Genomic DNA, 22,568 nt, shown 5'->3' on the forward strand with positions numbered 1-22,568 from the left:
TCAGACTAAATTCTAATTAAATGAGCCGCATTCAAAGCTGTAAAAATATTCAGACACCTGTGCTCAGACATCAGTTAATTCTACATGAATTCCTCAAATTGCGATGTTGCGGTTTTGCTTCATGTAAGAAGAACACCCCTTAATATCAAGTACTTCCTCTTCTTCCCGCTCTGTACTTTCACATTATTCAATAAGTTTACTAACCATTTTCACATGTAAATAACGTAGCACGTTCTGCACACTAATATCTGTGCAAAAATGTTTACCATAGTATTAAAGGTATACTAATCTTAACTCACTCATGACAACTCTAAAAAGAATTTTTAGGTGTTAAAATGGATATGACAAGTTGGTAGGTTTGGGCTTGGCAGACTATATATGATTACATACACAGACAGGCTCCCTCTGCACAATTAAACGTACATTCAATTGACAGCCCGTGCTGGGGAGGAGGAGGGTTTCAGAGGAAAAAAAACTCTCGTAGCGCACTGCATTGAAACCGGCTTACCAGCAAACAGCTCAGGCAAATTTAATTTTAGACTAAGAGGGAGCACACTAACAGATCGCATGTCAAAGGACCTATCAGGTGCATCATGCGAGCTGATTGGCTTAACAGATTATATGTTTAAAGGTCCCATCAGCTTGCGGCATGTCGAGTTTGACATATTTCTTCCATTACACGGTACATACAATCATATCGCTCAGCCATAAATTCATGTATGGGCCACAAGTTGATATTTTCTTCACCATGCGCTTGTATTGTTGTTTGTTGAAAGGTATTGTGTCGCTGTGATGGAAGGTTCATGGCTTTGTGTGAAACGCAGGCTACAGCACATCATACAATTTTTTTGACATTTTCAATACAAGTGTCAACACATCACAAATTGATCCCTCGAGAAGCTTTGGTTTCCCTGCATGTAGCATGAGTGGTACAAGGTGTACGGACAGAATGTGCTGCTAAATCCAGCTGGCATTTATTGCAAGCTTTTGACACAATGTCAGTCGTTACAGCAAAAATCCTTGTTTAAAAGTGCTTGAAAAGAAGACACCATATCATGAGCATCCACACCCAGTACTATGATATTCTGGAGACTGGGGCCAGTTGTTGTTACAAGGTCTATATTTCATGAGGTTTTGAGTCGATTTGTTTTGTCAAATTTGTCAAAGTGTTTTGTATGTGGTAATTTTACACAGCTTATTGTAGCATGCACTTTTGTATTAAAAATATGAAACCATTGTTTTGGCCAACATATGTTTTAATATGTTATCAAAAAAGGTAATAGTGTGATCAGTGAACTCTCTTTTCATGGGCAGTGGCGGTGATCAATAGTTTTTTTGTTGCCAAGACCTCAAGATTTGTACGTAAATCACCCTGTAGCTCAAGACCGGTTGCCCACTGAAGCTAAGCAGAGTTGAGCCTGGTCAGTACCTGGATGGGAGACCTCCTGGGAAAACTAAGGTTGCTGCTGGAAGAGGTATTAAGTAGTCCAGCAGGAGTTGCTCACCCTGTGGTCTGTGTTGGTCCTAATGCCCAGAATAGTGACTGGGACGCTATACTGTAAAAAGGCACTGTCCTTCGGATGAGATGTTAAACTGAGGTCCTGACTCTCTGTGGTCATTAAAAATCCCAGGACACTTCTCGAAAAGAGTAGGGGTGTAACCACAGTGTCCTGGCCAAATTCCCTCCATTGTCCCTTATCAATCATGGCTTCCTAATAATCCACATCCATAAATTGGCTCAATATCTCTACTCTCTCCTCTCCACCAATAGCTGGTGTGTGGTGAGCGTACTGGCACACTATGGCTGCCATCGCATCATCCAGGTGGATGCTGCACACTGGTGGTTGTTGAGGAGAGTCCCCTGTTCACTGTGTAAAGCACTTTGAGTGTAGTGTCAGAAAAGTGCTGTATAAATGTAAAGTTCATTCATTCATTCATTCTAAAGAAACTGTATAACTGAATTAAAAGAGTGATACTGTGAGAACTAGTGGGTAAATTGTGGCTTAACTAGTTTTTTTTATTTTATTTTATTTTTTTTAACGTGTCCTTCCAGCTGTGCTATGTGGGGATCCAGGCACCCCTGCAGAAGGTTACACAGAGGGTCGACACTTCACTTACAAATCAGAGGTGTCATTTTACTGCAGACCACCGTTCCTGCTGGTGGGCTCCTCCAGAAGAGTTTGTCAGGCTGACGCTTCCTGGAGTGGAATACAGCCTTCTTGCATTGGTGAGCAACTGTGTACCTAAAAATAATAATAATAATAATAATAATATATATATATATATATATATATATATATATATATATATATATATATATATATATTTGTCCGCATCTTATACATTATTCAAAAATACATTACAAATGCAATTCTCACAAAACAATTACTTGAATACACCTCTTCTATAATGAACATGTTTTCAAGTACTGAGTTCAAAATCATTTTGAGATTTGTTTTCTGGGGCTTAAAGTCAAAAATGTCATGTGGTGCAACTGTCCAGAGACAGAATTATTATTATTATTATTATTATTATTTAAGTTTCATTAAAAGCTGAAATTCTTGAAAAAAACAATGCTGGCATGAGCTGTGCTGTGAAAAAATGCAGTGAAACAATTTTATTTTAAAATATGTTTAATATTTGAAAAACTTTTGTCCACCAAATACATGTAGGTAGAAGTTTTGTTGTCATGTGACAAAAATCATAAAACAGAGATGATTTCTTTAGACCCACAAGACTGTGTGTGAAGATTTAAAAACAAAACATAATTTTGTAATATCATTAAATATCAATATTTTGACATTTTAATGAAAAGGCACATTTGGTGCAGGTCATTTGGTGCAACCAAGAGAAAACTTCTTGATTTTCTTGACATAAAAATGCATGATATTTGTAAAAAAAAAAAAAAAAAAAATCACATTGAAACATATGTTTGAAAACTTTTTTGAAAATGTAAAATGTATGTATTCAAGGTGCAAGGAAACTATTTTAATACCTTTTACTTGATGGTTACACCACATGACATTTTTTAAAGTCATTACATTTTATTTTTTTGTTATGCTATAAATGCTATAAATGTTTTTCAAACAATTTGTAAAAACAACATGAACTCAAAAATGACATGTCTACAAACTTGACACATCTGTTTATACCAGATTTTAAAAATATGTAAAAATTTTACTACCTCGGACAACCTTATTTGTCAATGACTCATATACAGGTGCATCTCAATAAATTAGAATGTCATGGAAAAGTTCATTTATTTCAGTAATTCAACTCAAATTGTGAAACTCGTGTATTAAATAAATTCAATGCACACAGACTGAAGTAGTTTAAGTCTTTGGTTCTTTTAATTGTGATGATTTTGGCTCACATTTAACAAAAACCCACCAACTCACTATCTCAAAAAATTAGAATATGGTGACATGCCAATCAGCTAATCAACTCAAAACACCTGCAAAGGTTTCCTGGGCCTTCAAAATGGTCTCTCAGTTTGGTTCACTAGGCTACACAATCATGGGGAAGACTGCTGATCTGACAGTTGTCCAGAAGACAATCATTGACACCCTTCATAAGGAGGGTAAGCCACAAACATTCATTGCCAAAGAAGCTGGCTGTTCACAGAGTGCTGTATCCAAGCATGTTAACAGAAAGTTGAGTGGAAGGAAAAAGTGTGGAAGAAAAAGATGCACAACCAACCGAGAGAACCGCAGCCTTATGAGGATTGTCAAGCAAAATCGATTCAAGAATTTGGGTGAACTTCACAAGGAATGGACTGAGGCTGGGGTCAAGGCATCAAGAGCCACCACACACAGACGTGTCAAGGAATTTGGCTACAGTTGTCGTATTCCTCTTGTTAAGCCACTTCTGAACCACAGACAACGTCAGAGGCGTCTTACCTGGGCTAAGGAGAAGAAGAACTGGACTGTTGCCCAGTGGTCCAAAGTCCTCTTTTCAGATGAGAGCAAGTTTTGTATTTCATTTGGAAACCAAGGTCCTAGAGTCTGGAGGAAGGGTGGAGAAGCTCATAGCCCAAGTTGCTTGAAGTCCAGTGTTAAGTTTCCACAGTCTGTGATGATTTGGGGTGCAATGTCATCTGCTGGTGTTGGTCCATTGTGTTCTTTGAAAACCAAAGTCACTGCACCCATTTACCAAGAAATTTTGGAGCACTTCATGCTTCCTTCTGCTGACCAGCTTTTTAAAGATGCTGATTTCATTTTCCAGCAGGATTTGGCACCTGCCCACACTGCCAAAAGCACCAAAAGTTGGTTAAATGACCATGGTGTTGGTGTGCTTGACTGGCCAGCAAACTCACCAGACCTGAACCCCATAGAGAATCTATGGGGTATTGTCAAGAGGAAAATAAGAAACAAGAGACCAAAAAATGCAGATGAGCTGAAGGCCACTGTCAAAGAAACCTGGGCTTCCATACCACCTCAGCAGTGCCACAAACTGATCACCTCCATGCCACGCCGAATTGAGGCAGTAATTAAAGCAAAAGGAGCCCCTACCAAGTATTGAGTACATATACAGTAAATGAACATACTTTCCAGAAGGCCAACAATTCACTAAAAATGATTTTTTTTTATTGGTCTTATGATGTATTCTAATTTGTTGAGATAGTGAATTGGTGGGTTTTTGTTAAATGTGAGCCAAAATCATCACAATTAAAAGAACCAAAGACTTAAACTACTTCAGTCTGTGTGCATTGAATTTATTTAATACACGAGTTTCACAATTTGAGTTGAATTACTGAAATAAATGAACTTTTCCACGACATTCTAATTTATTGAGATGCACCTGTATATGCGCTAACTTTAGGGAACCTAATAAAAGTAACTGTGTTACATGGTTGCTTTTTTAAAGAGTAATGCAGCGCTTTTACGTTGCCTTTTGTAGAACTATAGCGCTGTTATGCTTGGCTTGCAATTAATCATGCTCCCTGACCTGTACTTAAAGTCTGTAATAAAAGTACACATTTTCCTACCACATTCACGTTCACGTTCAAACCGACGAACACCTTGATTTCAAACTTAGAACTTTATTTTTTTATTTATTGTAACTAAAAATTCAAATGAAACTGGAAAAAGATTAAGTGCAATTAAAATTGTGTTGTTCAACAGTTGTGAAGGGCAACATCTCTTTGGCAAAGAACCTACTTCATCTGTGCATTCTCTACCGGTTGGGTATTTAGTAGTCTAGGAAAATACATCGTGTGTGTGTGAATAAATTTGTTTTGTTCCCTCCTTCACAATATATACAGTATATATATCGCAATATCCAATTACATCAGCTGATGTATCAGTGAATATTCTTGCTTTAGTGTTTTGCATTGAAAATTAAATGTATTTAAATATGAAGAACTTAAATCAAAACATTTCTAAATTCAAATTGCACTCCAAACGAAACGAAAAAGCAAAAAAAAAAAAAAAATAATAATAATTTCAGAAGAGAGAAACAAAGAAAGAGTGAGAACCTTTTTCATGCATGTGTTCCATGAGACTGCACGCCTCGTGTCATACATGCGCATAGATGGCTTTTCTGTCATCTGTTCTTAATAATATAATAAAGTGTGTTTCTTCAAGCACGTGTCTGTGTGTCTACGGGCAAATTATTTGTAATATTAATTTGATAATAATAATAACCTAATAATAATAATAATCATTTAATACATTAATGGGAAAACGAGCCAAATATCGTCTTGACATCATCAAAGGCATCAGCTATTGGTGATCACTTTGACCATCATCGATCCCCAAGATCATCATCTGTCAGCACAACCCTACTGGATTGTCTAATGATAGCTCATGTGCGCTGTTTATTCCTACATGACTATGTTTGTTGTGAGGGGAGTGAAAGGTTTAAAAGTAGCAAAAGTAGTAAAGCATGTCAGTTAACTGAATTTGTGTTTTTGGTGTAAATTCAAAAAGTAACACATCACTTTACTTGTAAATTACAAGAAGTAATTATGTATTAAGTGTTAATTGTAACACATTACCCCAAACAGCAATTTCAAGCATTTGCTAATATTACTTGATTTTTATGTCAATTCGAGTTTTATATTCATTCATAGATCCAGCAAACAATGCATGTACGGATCCCGGAACCCCAGCGTATGGAATCCCGGTGCAGGCTCAGGGATTTGAGGTGAGGACTAATGACATTCAGTAATGCCTCTAGTCTAGCAAATTACAGGTTGTGCTTTTTGGTTTTAAGATTTCAATCTGCATTTTCTGAGTCTTTCAAATAATTCTTTCAGGTCGGAAGTAAGATTTTCTTCAGATGTCGGAAAAATTATCACATTCTTGGCTCAACAACGAGAACATGTTTAGAAAATTTAACGTGGAGTGGGATGCAACCAGAGTGTGTTGGTAAGTATATTACGATTTACTTTACAGGCTTTTTGCAGAACCTAGTAAGCAGCCTACTGTATATAGACTGCATTTTAAGGAATTATAGGCTGCTCCTGACTGGAAGGTTTTTTTCAAAAGGTAGGCAGCATAATTATTCAGCCTTCTGAAAAACATTATTTGGCCGAAATTCTAAGGTAGCATTATATGTATCTTTTGTCAGTAGGGCAATTTCTATGCATTGCGACATGCTCAGTAAAAAACTCCATCCAGCATAGGGGACAAAGTGAGAGAAATGTATACATTTAATTTGTTCAATACTGAAAATTATTTCTAAAATTATTTTGATATATTCTGTGCTTGAGGATCACTTTTTTAGCATACTTATGGGCGATCACTTGGGAGGTACTCTCAATAGGACCTTTTTGTACATCTAGTTAGAATAGAACTAATTTCTACAAAATGTATTATTATTATTATTTATTTTTTATTTTTTATTATTATTATTTATTTATTTTCAACTTTTTGGTTTCTTCAATTTCAGACACTTTCATGTCTTTTCTTTCATGATTTTTATTAAAATTGAGTGTTTTAAACTTTTTTTATTATTATTATTTTTTTTTTTTTTTAAATGAAGGTCACCCTTAACTGACTGAAATTTATTACCAGGCCTTCATCAATTATTTTGTGTGCATTTCAAATGCCTTTTATGTACAGATTTTACTGTTTTATCCTTGTCCCAAACCCAGACTTTTAATATTAAACTCTAAAAATCAGTTACAAACTACAAATTGTTACATGTTTAAAACTATGATCATCAAACAAAGAGTGAAATAAGCAGAAACCCTTTCAATATTTATTGTGTGAAAATTATTTCTATTATTTTTTTCAATTGTCCCACAGTTTTTTTTATTTTTATTATATATATATATATATATATTTTATTTTTTATTTTTTTATTAGTATTAACCAGGTCAACAGACATGTCAGTGAAGAGCACGCTTGAGATATTTCTTAATATGAGAAAGAAAAATCCGGCTAAATATCACTTGTGAGAAGAATATTGTTATTGGATGTCATTTCCAATCAAGCTGTTATTTTGACAAATTATACAAAAAGTGTGAAAATATTATTTAACTGCATTTAGGATACATAAAATGTGAGCTATGAAATTAACAGCAAGACAAATGCATCGACCATTTTATAAAAAATAAATAAATAAGAGATCTATTTAACAAAATACAACATTTGATATGTGCTGGAAATGACATTGTGGTGGAAATTTTCCTGACTTTTAGAAGAAATGACAAAAATGACATAAATCTCATGTGATGAATGTACATGCTGAACACTGTTGGACATTGTTAGTAAGCAAATAAAAATAAAAATATCGAGGGTGTGAAAAATGTTTTATCATGAATTCTACAGTGCTAAAAGTGCTCGAAGTTGAAAGAATGTTTATTATAATGTTTATATAATGTTTATAATTAATGTAATTAATTGTACCATAAGGACCTGTTGTGTACATTTACAATGTACATTTACATGTTTTGATACTTTTTTTTGAATTTACATGAGAGCTGTACCTGAGAATTCACCTTGCTTAATTTGATGATGTTTTCAGGTACCAATAAAAGTGTAGTGTTCTCAGCACTATTTAATACATTTTACCATGTTTAAATCCTTTTAACAGATTTTCCCCCTAAATCAGTGCAGAAAATGTGGGAAGAAGCGCATATTTGGTCTGGGCCTGTTTATGAAGTTCATTTTCAGTTAGTATACTGTCTTAATAGGCAGCTTAGTAGGTTTTGGAACAGAGTCATAGTGTAGGCTAATACTGGACACAAAGTTTCATCAGTATGAGACCAATCAATGTTGGACTATCAGAGGAACAAATGTAGTGAGATCTTTTCACAGGAAATAACTGCCGGAGAGCATTGTTTGAAGAAACACAGATTACGAGACAGGCCGATATCATACACTCAAACAGCTTTGTAGGAAAGAAGTTTGCTCGTCTTTTGATTTATTTAACGTTGATTTCAGAGAAGTTTTCTGAGCAGTGTCACGCACTTGATCCTCACCACTTCCAGTGTCTCAGTGATTATCTTCTAAGCTGTATTTGTGGATTCCACTTGGTGACATTTTGGAATGGAAATGATGATTGGAAACAGAACAAAAGTGGGGATCAAAGGCCTCAGCAGAAAGAATTAAAGTTAGCTGCTTGAGTTTAAACTGCTTGCACATGAATTTGAGATTTGTGGGCCTGTTTGACAGCGCGTCCCACCAAATCCTCAGGGACCTCTCTCCTGTGTAAAGCGGTCGAACTGTCAGAAGCTGAGAAGCAGGGAGAATTGAGATGACGAACAGTGAGGTGTGAGGGCTTGTTTCATATATTATGGAGGATGGTGGCACTCAAGACATGTTCCAGAACGTTTCTCTCAATGGAGTGGCTTTATCTTGACTCTTCCATAATATGCAGCTGAGAGCCCAAAGATAATATTTCTGATTTGCTTTTATTGCGATTGATTTTCTTTAGGGATTATTTGAACTGAATTTTTAAGCTGATTGCATTTGAAATTTTTTTTTTTTCATTAGAATTGGATGATACCAATCCCGATTGTTTAAGTTTTTATCATAAGCTCTGTCAAAACCAGTTATATGAAATCTCTCTGTGCACTGTCACTGTTAACTGAATTTTCCATTTAAAGTAATAGTTCACCCAAAAAGGAAGATTCTCTCATCATTTACTCTCCCTCATGTCTTTATTCTGCTGAACACAAATTTAAGATTTTTAGAAGAATATCTTAGCTCTGATGGTCCTCACAATGCAAGTGAATGGTGACCAGAGCTCAGAAGGTCCAAAATGCACATAAAGGCAGCATAAAAGTAATCCATACGACTCCAGTGGTTAAATCCATATATTCATGAGTGATATGATTGGTGTGGGTGAGAAACAGATCAATATTTAAGTCCTTTCACTTAAGAAGACTTTCACTTTCACATTCAGCCACCTACTTGTTGGGGCTGGTCAAAAGTCTAGATTTGTATTTAAAAAAGGACTTAAATATTGATCTGTTTCTCACCCACACCAATCATATCACTTCAGAAGACATGGATTTAACCACTGGAGTCATATGGATTATTTTTATGCTGCCTTTGTCTTTTTTTGGACCTTCTGAGTTCTGGTCACCATTCACCACTTGCATTGTGAGGACCTAGAGAGCTGAGAAAATCTTTTAAAAATCTTCTGAAAGTCATACACATGAGGATGAGTTTATTATGAGAAAAATTTCAATTTTGGGTGAACTATCCCTTTAACACAATAACTGTTGCCTAATTTGTTTTTGACAAAAATACTGTAGTTTACCATGAGGTTAATTGTTAGTAAAATAAACAATCACAAAATACTTATTTTAAAATAGTTTAAGGCCTAATAAAAAGTACAATTTCAAATAAACAAGCACAAAAAACTAATTTTTTAAATTATATTTTAAAGGCCTAAAAATGTAGGAAAAAAAAAAATAGTACAGATCATTTATGTTTAAGTGTCCAATAACTGATGCGCACAAAATGTTTAAATCCTTTTTTTTTTTTTTTTTTTTTTTTTTGCTATTTTATATTAATCATAAATCTAGCTAAATGTATTTAACTTTTATTATTTGCCAATGGAGTAAAAAAAAAAAAAACACAATTTAAGATATGTCATGACATAATATATTATGCAATTTTGCTACTAAAATGTATCTTGTTTTAAGGATATTTAGATATTTTTACTGGAAATCAAGACAAAAACATTGATTAAGAAAAAAAAATTCTAAAGCCGACATTTGCGCTATCAAAACAGATTTATGCACAGCAAAATAAATAAATAAAAATATAAAGAGTATATGATATATTAAGTATTGTTTTGAGAGAAATCATACACAATTTATTGGGGTTAATACCTAAAACAGAAAAAAATAAAAAACTAGTTTTTTTACTTACCACATTGGCATTTTTTTTTTTTTTTTTTGTTAAAGCATAAACGTTACAAACTCTCTAATATCAGGTCAAAATATCTAAAGTCATTTAGCTTCTCATGTAAAATTATCCTGTTTTCCAGTAAATAAATCTAAACATTCTTTAAAAAGAAATACTCAGTAAGAAAATGATTTTTTGCAGTGTGGAATTATGTGATCGATCAGAAAGTTAAAAGACCACATATTGTATCTTAGGTAGTTTATATCTGATTGAGTTCCGATTGTTCCGAATGAGCGGTCGATCAATTGGAGCATCCCTAAGTTTCTTTATCTTTCACTTTTCAGCACATGCATGTAGGCAGCCCGATACGCCTTCTCATGTAGATGTGAAGGCTATAGATCTGCCCACACTAGGCTATACGCTTATGTATACGTGTCAAGATGGCTTTTACTTATCTGGAGGATCTGAACACAGGACCTGCAAAGCGGATGGGAAGTGGTCAGGAAAACCACCAGTCTGCAAAGGTACTAAAAAAGATCAAAGGCTGCAAACCCAAGGATTATGGGTTTAAACCCATGTGTGCCCATTGCACCCAGAACACTTTAGTAGTATTAGCTACTGACTTTCATCTATTTGGTATGGAACGACATGAGCATTTCATTTTATTTATTTATTTATTTATTTAAAATACCCATGCAGCCCTCACTGCTTATGATTTATACTGTGTGAAAAAAAAAAATGTTTCAAGTTAAATGACAGAATATTCAAGACAAAATATATTACTTAAACTGTTTAAAAATGTACATTGTTACATGCAATAGAAATGTCAAGTGTTTATAAATGTATAATATTTCATCTATTATTTGTGTGCAGTGTGTCAAACTGTCATAAATGTGACTCATTCTTTAAGAAACTAAAGTGAGAAACTTTGGTTTACCGTCATTAGTGTAGTGCAGGTTGCAGCCGCAAATGTCAAATGATCAATTATTTGTTCTATTCCTAGTTGGACCAAAAATAACAAGCAAATCAAGTGAGGATTCAGACCTGCAGAAAAACAAGATTCGTGGTATGAATCCTCTTTTTTTTTTTTTTTTTTTTTTTTTATGATCCATTTTGTTGTTTCAACTGTTGTCAGAAATAAACTTGGACTGAATGAAGGTGAATCATGGTCAGTGTAAATAATGGCCTATGATGTATTTTTTTTAAGTAGCAAGTCAAAGGTGAAGTGTGTCTTTTTTTCAATGTTAAATACTACCACCTATCCCAGTTTAATGTGTAGAGACAACTGCAAATAAGCCATTTGTGATGCGTTTCCTTCTGTGTAGTTTCGTGAAATGATGTTAATGTTTGTGTTGTTTTGTCTAGTTCCAGCAGATGTGTTCTCATTGAACTCTGGTTGGGCTGGATTCTATGAGTATCTGGGAAAGAGACAAGCTGCCACAATATCAGTCAGTGCGTTCAACGCCTCCACCAGCAGAGTCAACGTCACACTTCTAGAGCAGAGCGGAGTGCAGATTAAACTCTCTGGTATGTTGGATATTTCTCACAGGTTTTGATGCCTGAAGCACTGACAATGTAGGCGTATATCGGCTATTTTACAATGACTTCGAATGTGGCTCATCCTGTCAGAATTTAGAAGCTGAACGATGTTTTAGATGATTAGTTTTACTGTTTTGAGTCTTTTGTTTTTAACTCAGATATTATATAATGTGAAGGTGTTTGCACTGATGCCAGACTTTGTAATTAATAATCTTTATAAAATGTTATTGATCCAAAATATTGACCTACGTGAACATATTTAGTAGTTAATTGCTCTTCTGAAAGAGAAAGTTACTCTTACTTTAAAGAAGGTGAAATGCTCATTCTGTTATTCAATTCTGATCTCCCATCAGTGCTTAAGATTACATCTTATCTTACTGAATTTCTCTCACGAATTGAAATGTTTTGATCACCGTGGGTGCCTTTTTGCATTTACCAAAGATGTTTTTTCCATACTTTAGTACATAAGGTGCTGTAATTGATTGTTTTACCTGACAGAGACTGTAAACAGCTTTTTTAGCCAGTCATACATGCTCTCTGCCTGTCAATCATTTTGTGCATTTGGTGTTGATGTCTAAGGAGGCCGTAGTTTTAAAAAGAGGGTGTGTGTTTGAAGTCAGCATATTAACTGAAATTGCTTTATTATGTTTTGAACAAATCCAGGTTTATAATGGTGAAATGACAGATTATATCTGTTTTATTTCTCTTCATCGATACCTCTATTGTTTTTCATATCTTGCTATACAGGAACTTACAAGAAAGAAGAAAATCATCTACTGTTGAAAGTTTACCAGATAAGAGGACCAACAGAAAAATATTTTAGCAAATTCAAAAACGATAACTGGGCAATGGATGGATATGTAAGTAGCGCAAATTTAGTAATAATTGCAATAAAGCTGCAAGTACAGAGTATATGAATTTTTTTATTTTTTTTATAATAGCTTTATTATGAGCCCTGTTTTTATTATTATGACTTTTATCTCAGACAGTCTACTAAGACAGTTGACAGGCATTGCCTTGGCAAAATAAAAGCTTCATAATCAGGCCCACGCAGAATCTGCAACTCTGTCTGGTCATTGCTTTACATACTGACAAGCCTTGCCTGTTTTATTTATTTTTATTTATGTGTTTTCCACAGGTGACGGCAGAATCAGAGAAGAAAATGTTTGTTTACCAAGGGCACATACACAGCAAGGATTTTGGAAAGTTTCAATTAACAAGACAAGGTAGAATTACTTTCTTTTCTTATTTTTCCTGAAGGGTTTCCATGCATGTTAGCTGTGAGGTCATCTATATGCTGAATAAACATTTTGCAGATACAGTATACATATTTCAAACTTACTGGCTGTGATCGAAATGGGATACTTCCCATACTACTCTTACTGCTTCTGTCACTTCTGTCTGTGGCCACTGTTTTTTTTTTTGTTTTTGTTTTTTTTTTGGTAAAACAGACCAGAAATATTGATTATTGACATTGTCATGCATATACAAATTTTTGTCATGGCAAAAGAATAAGAGTGCTCCTTCCCCTAATCTCTTGGAACTGACTAGTAATAGCAAGTAGCAAATCATGGGCAAAGTTTAGAATAGCATACTACCACACTAAAGCGCAACAGTGCTTTTTCAGACATCTTGGTTCCTCAAGTATTTTTTCCATTCATTTGTTTACATTTGAGGTCTTCATAAGAGTTATAAGCTATGAACTAAACCAGCCAGCCCTGAGGTGAATCACAATATTATATACTTAGACATGAAGCAAAAAAGTATTTGAAAATTAGACAACAATACATAGGTACTCATTTATGTACTTCTTCATGGGTTACAATCTCATGAAGTACTGCAAATAACATAATCACACTAAAAACTGTAGATTTAAAGCTGTTGTTTATAAGTATAAAAAATATATTTGAAGTTTATTGCAAAATAGTCAAATATTTGAAAATATACAAGTAGTTTGAGAGTGTAGGAAAAGCAACTCGTTTGCGATCTTCACAGTGAATAACGGGAGTGGACGGTCACTGCAGAGCTCTTTTGGTGCACTTTGTTTGCTGCAATCCTCTGATTGGAGCGTTTCTCTTCAGGATCATGGGAAGTGTAGTTTTTAACCAGGAATTCTGCTTTTAAATTATTAAGCATATCTTCAATTTCCCTGAGCAACCACTGGGCGGCGCCATGATGATTCTAATTGCAAGTTTTCTGTTTTTGGTCTCTGCCAAACCGAGCGATCCAGATGGAGAACAACAACCATTTAAGTATTACTTGATGTAAAAAATAATTTTAGGCTCAACTTCTGTCATTGTTGGTTGTCATAAAAACAATGTAACTAACCTCGTACAATCACTTCATGAAATCTACACACTCAGGTGAGGCACTGTCTATAAAGAAAAACGGTCATCTCGGCATGTTTTTTTTTTTTTTTTTTTTTTTTTTTTTTTTAATTTTTACAAATGTAATACCTGAAACATTACATGACCCGCTAAGAATATACACAGATGCGAGTGAAAACTCTGGAGACCTGAAACTGAAAATAGTCGAATAGTGGAACACTTCCGCATTCAGGAAAATGGTGGATACCATTGTTTAACAACCTCAGAACTCACGGTAGGTCTGTCTTGAAAGATGTATAAGCTATCACTAAAACTTCATTCTCCTATGAAAAATAATAAAATAAAATAAATAAATTGTATTTTTACTTCTGGAACCAGACTGTTGGGCTAGTGGCAATTTAAGAAATGTGTCATCTCAGGAAAGACACCTACACTCAACTAATCATTGCACGGGGTCTTTAATGTTTAGAATACAGTTCCCTTGACATGCAGAGTTTATTTTCTACAAATTAAGATTTGTTTTCTCTGAATTCTTTGTTCCTTAGGTCTAATTACCACAGATATGGATTCGTCGAATCCTTACTATGGCACAAACAGCAGCTCGGTGGCAGCTGCCATTCTAGTGCCCTTCTTTGCTCTCATTTTATCAGGGTTTGCCTTTTACCTCTACAAACATAGGTAAGTGCTTACTTCACTGTCTTTTCCCATGTCTTGATGTTAATTGTCCATAATGGATGTGAAATGGCATTGTGCCGATGCAGCAAGGGGAAACTCCTGTGCAAAGTCTGTAATTGCAACTAAATATTTCAAAATAAGTTCAAATAAAAGCAATGGCAAAACAAAAGCATGGGAGTTTTTCTACGGAAAGCAAAAGAATTTGACAAAATTGTCATGAAGCGTGACAGTTCCTCGATATTAAAATAAATAAAATTGGCAGGGCACTATCACATGGCACAGATGACATTGAGAGACCCAAAGACCTGGCCGACTCCAGGTAAGACCCTCGAAAGCAAACGCAACAGGCAACGACTTCTGTTCAGCCTCATCTTCATTGTCTGATTTTATTTACTCATCTCGTCTGAGGCAGCCCTGTTTAAGGTGGTTTGCTGGTGTCCCGCCCTGCATAAGCTGGTAAGGCTGGTCTGTTTTGATGGTTTTAGAAAGATTTTGGGCACTAGTCACCTGGTCCGTCTGGGAAAACAGCTTAAACCAGCTGAGACCAGCAAACCACCTTGGTCTGGTTTCAGCAGGGAAGGCAGAGTGCAGGAATTGTGGGAAATGAAGTGATTTACATACTTTCTTGTAGTCCCATATTAGATCGTCATTTCTGTCAGCCATAATATGAGCAACTAAAATTCTCTAGTCATTCATTTTAAAATTCAACTAGTCATTCTCTTTATTTGTGTTTGTGTACATTTGCCACCGGAATATCATGAGATTGAATTTCGTCTGATGTGGTGATGCGCTAGTTGCCGTTAGCCAGAAGAAATTTGAATCGGGTGTGGGATGTTGGTCATTTATTTCGATTGAGAGTGTACAATTTGAGCGAGATCATAAATCATGTCACCAACTGGCAGCCGAGGGAAGGCTGGGAATCGTTTACAGTACTCATATTTTACAGCATCAAGAAGTCAGTGACCTTGGGTAAATGTGGTTTTTAATGGTTTTAATTATTGTTGAGGAGAGGAAGCAATATTTCCATTCAGATATTGAGGGCAATTTTAAAATGGTGACGGTTTATCCTCCATTATTGCAGACAGTCTATATTTATCTGGGTTTTAGCTTGCAGTAGTTTATGAATTGTGTTCATATGCAAGTAAGTACTGTATATATAATAAATAAATTGGGCACATATATATATATATATATATATATATATATATATATATATATATATATACATTTATTTATTTATTTCCATAAACACAAAATGGGATGAGCAGCATTCTGCCAAACTTTCCCTTGCAGTGAAAGCGAATGGTACTGTAATTTATAGTCAATCTCCAAAAAGCCAATCTTCAAAATGGACAGCAGTGCACCATAAAAGTAGTCCATATTGCAAGTCCAAGGCATATTATAACTTCAGCATAGTCTCACAGAATCAAGTTACTTTGCAAAATTATTTTAATGTGGCTCGTTGTACATACGTTGTACATTGTACATGCAGTTTACCGGTGAAATGAACACTAGAGGTGCTAAAACAACAATGACTTTTATTCCCTTTCACACAAATAACAGGTAAAACGGCAGATTATCAGTTCATAAACACTTACTTTTCTCCCTGTTCCACATACAATGCTATCTTATGACATCTAAACACTCTTACTATAGTGCATGACTTATAAAGCGATACAGTTTTACGTTTGCGACACGATTCCTAAAGAGCTGACACATGAGCAGAAAATGTAATAGATGCACCACAAAATGACGTGGTTGTTTCAGCTATTGTGTCTTTCATCTCACATTTACTTTGTATGACACTATGGGTTAGATTTAAGGTTTTAGGTGGTTTTGTTGATTTAAAATTAAAAAGAGCATTAACCTAAAAACCTCATCTGTTTGGGAGAAAATTTTAAAAATTTCGCGCCACAGTAGACATTTTACCTGGAAACTGCGGTGATACGTGTAAGGAACCATGTAATATAATTTAGCAAAAATGTCGCCACACTCCCATAACTATTATGAGATCAGGCTCAATAACTTTGTGTGATGAACAGACTAAAAGTGTTCACTAATAATCTTTCTCTCTGCCGTAGCTCTCATTTCTCTTATGTGGTTGTGCGTATTTAAACAACAACGGCATTTGTTGCCGACAACATTAAACCTAGAATGTGCATCTTAAGGTGCAATTTTTTTTAATTGACCCCAAGTGCGAATGAGATTTCAGCATTTCGCCGAAGGGGTAGATTATCAGTGAAAACAACTTAAATTTCAACTTTTTTTTCACAAAAATACATCATATTTCTTCAGAAAACTTGCACTATGGTGCATGAATTGTACGGACTAATTTTGAGATACTTTAATGTGCTTTTTTTTGTCGTGCTTTGAACTTGGCCGGATAAGTCACCGTCCACTTTCACTGGAAAAGGGCAGCTCTGATATTCTGCCAAATATCTTTTTTTCTTTTTTTTTTTTTACAGAAGAACAAAATTCAAACAGGCCTGTCAACTATACCTTTATATATCTGAATATTTTCTAAAGAATAATATTTAATTGGTGGTAGACGGTCGTTGTCCTTGTTCTAAAGTTTGTATTTAACCCGGCTAACACATTTGTCACTCCGCCATTGCTGGAAAAGGACATCAAGTTCTTTTATTTTAGGCTTTATCTAACATTTCTAATGTTTATGTTGTTCCCCCATAAAGTATACAAAATATGTTTGTAAACCAAGGAATGTTAAAGGGATAGTTCACCCCAAAATGAAAATTCTCACATCATTTACTCACCCAGATTCCAACCCAGATGTGGATGACTTTCTTTATTTTCAGCTCAGAATATTTCAGCTCTGTAGGTCCATATGATCAGACATTTGTAGTTCCAAAAATCACATAAAGGAAACATAAAAGTAATCCATATGACTCCAGTGTTTAAGTTCATATATTCAGAAGCGATATAATAGGTGTGGGTGAGAAACATAACAATATTTAAGTCCTTTTTTTTTACTCTAAATCTCCACTTTTACTTTCACTTTAAGATGTGAAAGTGAAACTAAACAGGCATCACATGTGACTTTCAGATGTAAAAGTGAAAGTGGAGATTTAGAGTAAAAAAAGGACGTAAATATTGATCTGTTTCTCATGCACACCTATTATATCGCTTCTGAAGATATGGATTTACACACTGGAGTCGTGTGTATTACTTCTGGTTCCTTTATGTGATTTTTGGAGCTACATAGGTCTGATCACCATTCACTTGCATTGTATGGACCTACAGAGCTGAGATATTCCTCTAAAAAATTTTGTGTTCTGCAGAAGAAAGAAAGTCATACACATCTGGAATGGCATGAGGGTGAGTGAATGATGAAAGAATTTTTGGGTGAACTATCCGTTTAATATTAAAGGTGCACGCAGTATTTATTTTTTACATTTATTTATTTTTTACGAAAACTATTGCTTTTACATGATGCTTCATCTGCACCTCAGTATCCAGAACAACATTAACAAAACATTACTAAGTGCACCTTTAACAAATTACTCAAACATTTCTGAATATACAGTTTTGCAATGAAAGGAGAAGTGCACATCCTAACCATTTTTTATTATTTTTTTTTTTTCCTTCTTTACAGAACAAGACCAAAAGTCCAGTACAACGGATACGCGGGACACGAGAACACCAATGGGCAAGCTTCATTCGAGAATCCCATGTACGATACAAACATGAAGCCGACAGAAGCAAAGGCTGTGAGGTTTGATACGACCCTCAATACAGTCTGCACAGTAGTATAGCCTTCGGTATCAGCTGTGGACTGACACGCTGCTCTTCCTCAGAGAGGCGGGTACCAGACGCCAATGCTCCTTTATGACTGACTACACTTTGCTATGCGGACTTTTATCACAAGCTCTTACTATGGACGACAAACAAATGAAAACGATGACTATTTTTTATCAAAATCAAACAAAAAACATCAAAGAAACAAGACTTTCAAAGAACAAAACTCAGAAGTGTGGTCAACATTCTTTCTGGGATCTGTACCGTACATGGCACTTAAATTATGTCCCCCCTCTCTCCCCTTTCGCTTTTGTCTTGTTTTTTTGTTGTTTTTTTTTTTTTAACGTTTCCCCACGTTAAGAAGAGACATCCTGGGAAAGATACTCAAGTGTCTTTGAATGCCACAAAATTGTCGACACCATGCATTTTCTTCAGTGAAGACAAACCACAAAATGCGAACGCAACTGGACTATTGTGGCTTAGCACACTTAATCGAGATCTTCGAACAACGGGGTGAAAAAACAAAAGTCAAAATGAGACGTTAATCTCTGGGTTGCAGACAGAACTCTCAACCATTGTGTTGAAAAACGAGAAACACTTTATATCGCACAAATTTTGCACTAGTATGAAACGGATATGGAATCAGTGTATTGAAAGAAACAAACAAATTGAAAACAATAATATACAGGGTTTTACAGACCATATGTATATAAACATTTAAACCCATATCCATAGAGAGCATGAAGTCACTCTACGGCTATCAAGAGACAGGCTGAATTTATTTTTGAAATTACATTCTGTTTATGTTTACAAAGGTGATAAGGACACAATTGAACCTTTTGTCTTTAAAATCCACATTTTTCATTTTGTTATGATGATTTTGGATTGCTTTTTAATGCAATCACATAGCACGTCATGCACGTATGTTTATGATTTCTTCATGGCATGTCTGGTTTATGGCTTTGAATAGCATAAACGTAAATGCTCTGAAAAATTACATTTCATCTTTGAGTTCAAATCATAGCTTTGCTCACCAGTTTCCTTTCATTACGTATTAAAATATACCTCTTGTGCAGAAGAAGATTTTTTGATTTATTTCATTTCTCTTCTATGTGTGGATGCCTATACAAGAGTGATCTGAGCCCACAAGTTGATGCATTTGTCCATTTCTTCTTTTTTATACCTGTATGAGCCAGTGTATATCCTCGCTACACCCCCAGACCCCGTCTGAAAACAAAATCAGTGGGGTTAAAATCGAACTTACTCGAAGAAACACTGCCTTATTAGATTCAGAAGCATGACCGGGCCATACCGGTTTCCAGTGGCCCATATCATTACTTTATTAACCGAGTTTAAGAGCGTAGGGCTTCTGGGGTGCATATTCACTGTGATTTAAATGTCATGACCTTGCTGACTTCAGTGCATGTGCTAAAAACTGTAAGTGCTCCCATTTTTCCATGTGAAATAATACCTGATGCCTGTTTTTTCAATGTTACCATATGCACTCGCGTGCTACACATCAACGGCTTTTTAGCATAAATGTGCACAATGATATCGTTGTAGATTTGCTATTGGATATCAAATATCAATTTCACATTGATTGTATTTTCAATCTTAAGAACGTTTTTTTGTTTCCAAATGCATTTCAACATTTTCCGATGCATCATGCTGTCAAACTTTGTTTCGTGTGTTTGTGTGTTTGATGAGCCGAATGGTGGGTGGTTTAATTCTTCTCACACTGCAATCCATCATGCCTTTTCTCAGGCTTGCTGCAATACTGTTTTTTGTTTGGTTTGGTTTGGTTTCTCACTGTAAAATAGTTTCGCGACTGTCGAGCAACATTCGTGCTACTTGCCATTCTCGTTCATTTATTCATTCATGTGCTGCTGACTTGAAGTAGGTGCAAAAGATGTTTTTGTACAGAAATCTATTTTTTATGCAGAATTTGTAAAATTATTAAATATGCTGTACTTTTTTTGATTAAATGTAGGTAAAATTGTTAAAAATGTTTTTACTGTATAAAAATGTAAATTAATTGTTTATCTACCTATAAGTATATATCTATGGTTTAAAATTTTCCAACAAATGTCAATATGTACGAGCTTTTATGAAATATTCAGCTCGTATGTGTTCTTTGACGTGAGAAAAATGATGAACCCTAGAGAACTGTACTGCAGATTGTTAAATTACAAATATTTTGAAAAGTATTTACTTGAGATAAATATTAAACTTTTTCTAAAAGTACTATCTCTGTTTTTCTTCTAACACAAGTGGATTTCTTGACATGTTTCTGGTCATTGTTACTATCTAACACTGTTAAGCTACCATGTCTAATCACTATACACTGTAGCTGTACAACTAAGGGTGTAAATATTTGCTCTGAAAATAACTCAATTATGAGTCTAAATAATGTGACGTATTCTTCCACTTAAATATCCCCCCCTCTCTTTGGGTGAGGTGTGGTCTCCGATGTGTCTTCCCCTTGGGAGGGACACCCCCCGACTAGACCTGGCGGCCCAGTCGGATAATCCCCCTTCTTTTTTAGGGAGTGGAAAAAGAGAAGGGGAAAAGAGGCCACGACTGGGCTAGCCTGTCTCCATCTTTTGGGTAGTCGACTTGTCCCCAAAGGGCCGTTCGACACTCATAACTATGTTGGGGGAGGTTACGTGTTGACCTGGTGTGCTGGCTATGAGGCACACAGTGGTCTGCCTACCACACACCGCCAGTTCACGTAACAGTTCAGCCAGTTGTGGCGTTTTGTATAGGGACCCCAGTGTCACTACATCGACACAGCATTGAGTGAGTGACAGATAGGGAATGTCCTGGTTACTTGTGTAACCTCCGTTCCCTGATGGAGGGAACGAGACGTTGTACCCCTCCTGCCACAACGCTGAACTACCCACTGAAATGGCCAGACCTTGTCTCGGCTCCTCAACATAAAACTTGAATGAGTGGTTGCATACCAGCTCCTTTTATACCCATATGTCCAGGGGAGTGGCATGCAAATACCAGAGGTGTCTCAGGCTCCCAAGAGTGACTCCTAGTGTCACTACATCGACACAACGTCTCGTTCCCTCCATCAGGGAACGGAGGTTACACAAGTAACCATGACGTTATACTGACGAATCTCATGAAAACATGTCCAGATCACATTTCACTCCAAAAACAAAAGAAAAAGTTGTATTTTGCATAAAATCTAGTTTTAGGACCATTTATTTATTTACTTAATTATTTATTCATTGTGGCATTATTTTCATGACAATTAAGCACATTGCCCCCCAAATTTCTCATTGCTGTAATATGTCCAGGCATTTAACTTATGAGTTATTTTTTCTTGTTTCTATTTTTCTCAAATGGTGAATCTCATTAACCTCCTGAGACCTGAGTGTGACTGCTCAGTCACAGATTTTCCACATAGTGGTCTATTTAGTGAATGACTTCTCTCTAGAATTTCTCTGAATGGTGCCAAAAACAAAACACATCCAGTGAGCGGCAGTTCTTTGGACAGAAATGCCTTGTTGATGAGAGAGGTCAACAGAGAATGGCCAGACTGGCAAAACCTATGGTAACTCAGATAACCACTCTGTACAATTGTGGTGAGAAGAATATCATCTCAGAATGCTATTCTGAGATGCAGGTTGCCGCTGTTTTGGCGGCACAAAGGGGACCTACACAATATTAGGCAGGTCGTTTGAATGTTGTGGCTGATCGTTGTATATTGCCAGCATGTATTATATAGCAGCATAATGTAGTATTTTTGTATCGCTAAAATAGCTGGAAGTAGATGATACCGGAAGTGGTCCACATTCAAGGTTGATTGTGGTGGCGCCCTAGTTTCGCTGAAAAATAAGGTGGATAGTGAAACCAAAATACAACGTCCATTTGTTAATGCAACAATTGTTTTATTAAAGTTAAATAAATACTGTAACAATTACATTTTATTGAAATCTGCATAAAGGCAGTA

General features: G+C 35.5%; 1 protein-coding gene across 1 annotated transcript in view; it reads left to right on the forward strand.

Moving 5' to 3' along the window:
- The window catches only part of LOC127414313 (CUB and sushi domain-containing protein 1-like), a 520,597-nt gene extending 499,763 nt beyond the window's left edge, over positions 1-20,834 (forward strand). The window contains exons 61-71 of the mRNA XM_051652256.1: positions 2,054-2,227; positions 6,074-6,147; positions 6,260-6,371; positions 10,655-10,834; positions 11,314-11,376; positions 11,676-11,837; positions 12,597-12,709; positions 12,988-13,075; positions 14,722-14,854; positions 15,114-15,170; positions 18,462-20,834. Of these exons, the coding sequence (XP_051508216.1) occupies positions 2,054-2,227; positions 6,074-6,147; positions 6,260-6,371; positions 10,655-10,834; positions 11,314-11,376; positions 11,676-11,837; positions 12,597-12,709; positions 12,988-13,075; positions 14,722-14,854; positions 15,114-15,170; positions 18,462-18,621 (1,316 nt within the window). The 3' untranslated portion in view covers positions 18,622-20,834. The remainder of the gene's footprint in view (positions 1-2,053; positions 2,228-6,073; positions 6,148-6,259; positions 6,372-10,654; positions 10,835-11,313; positions 11,377-11,675; positions 11,838-12,596; positions 12,710-12,987; positions 13,076-14,721; positions 14,855-15,113; positions 15,171-18,461) is intronic.
- The last annotated feature ends 1,734 nt before the right edge of the window (positions 20,835-22,568 follow it).

Source organism: Myxocyprinus asiaticus, chromosome 23 (genome assembly GCF_019703515.2).
Source record: "Myxocyprinus asiaticus isolate MX2 ecotype Aquarium Trade chromosome 23, UBuf_Myxa_2, whole genome shotgun sequence".
NCBI classification, from domain to species: Eukaryota; Metazoa; Chordata; class Actinopteri; order Cypriniformes; family Catostomidae; genus Myxocyprinus; species Myxocyprinus asiaticus.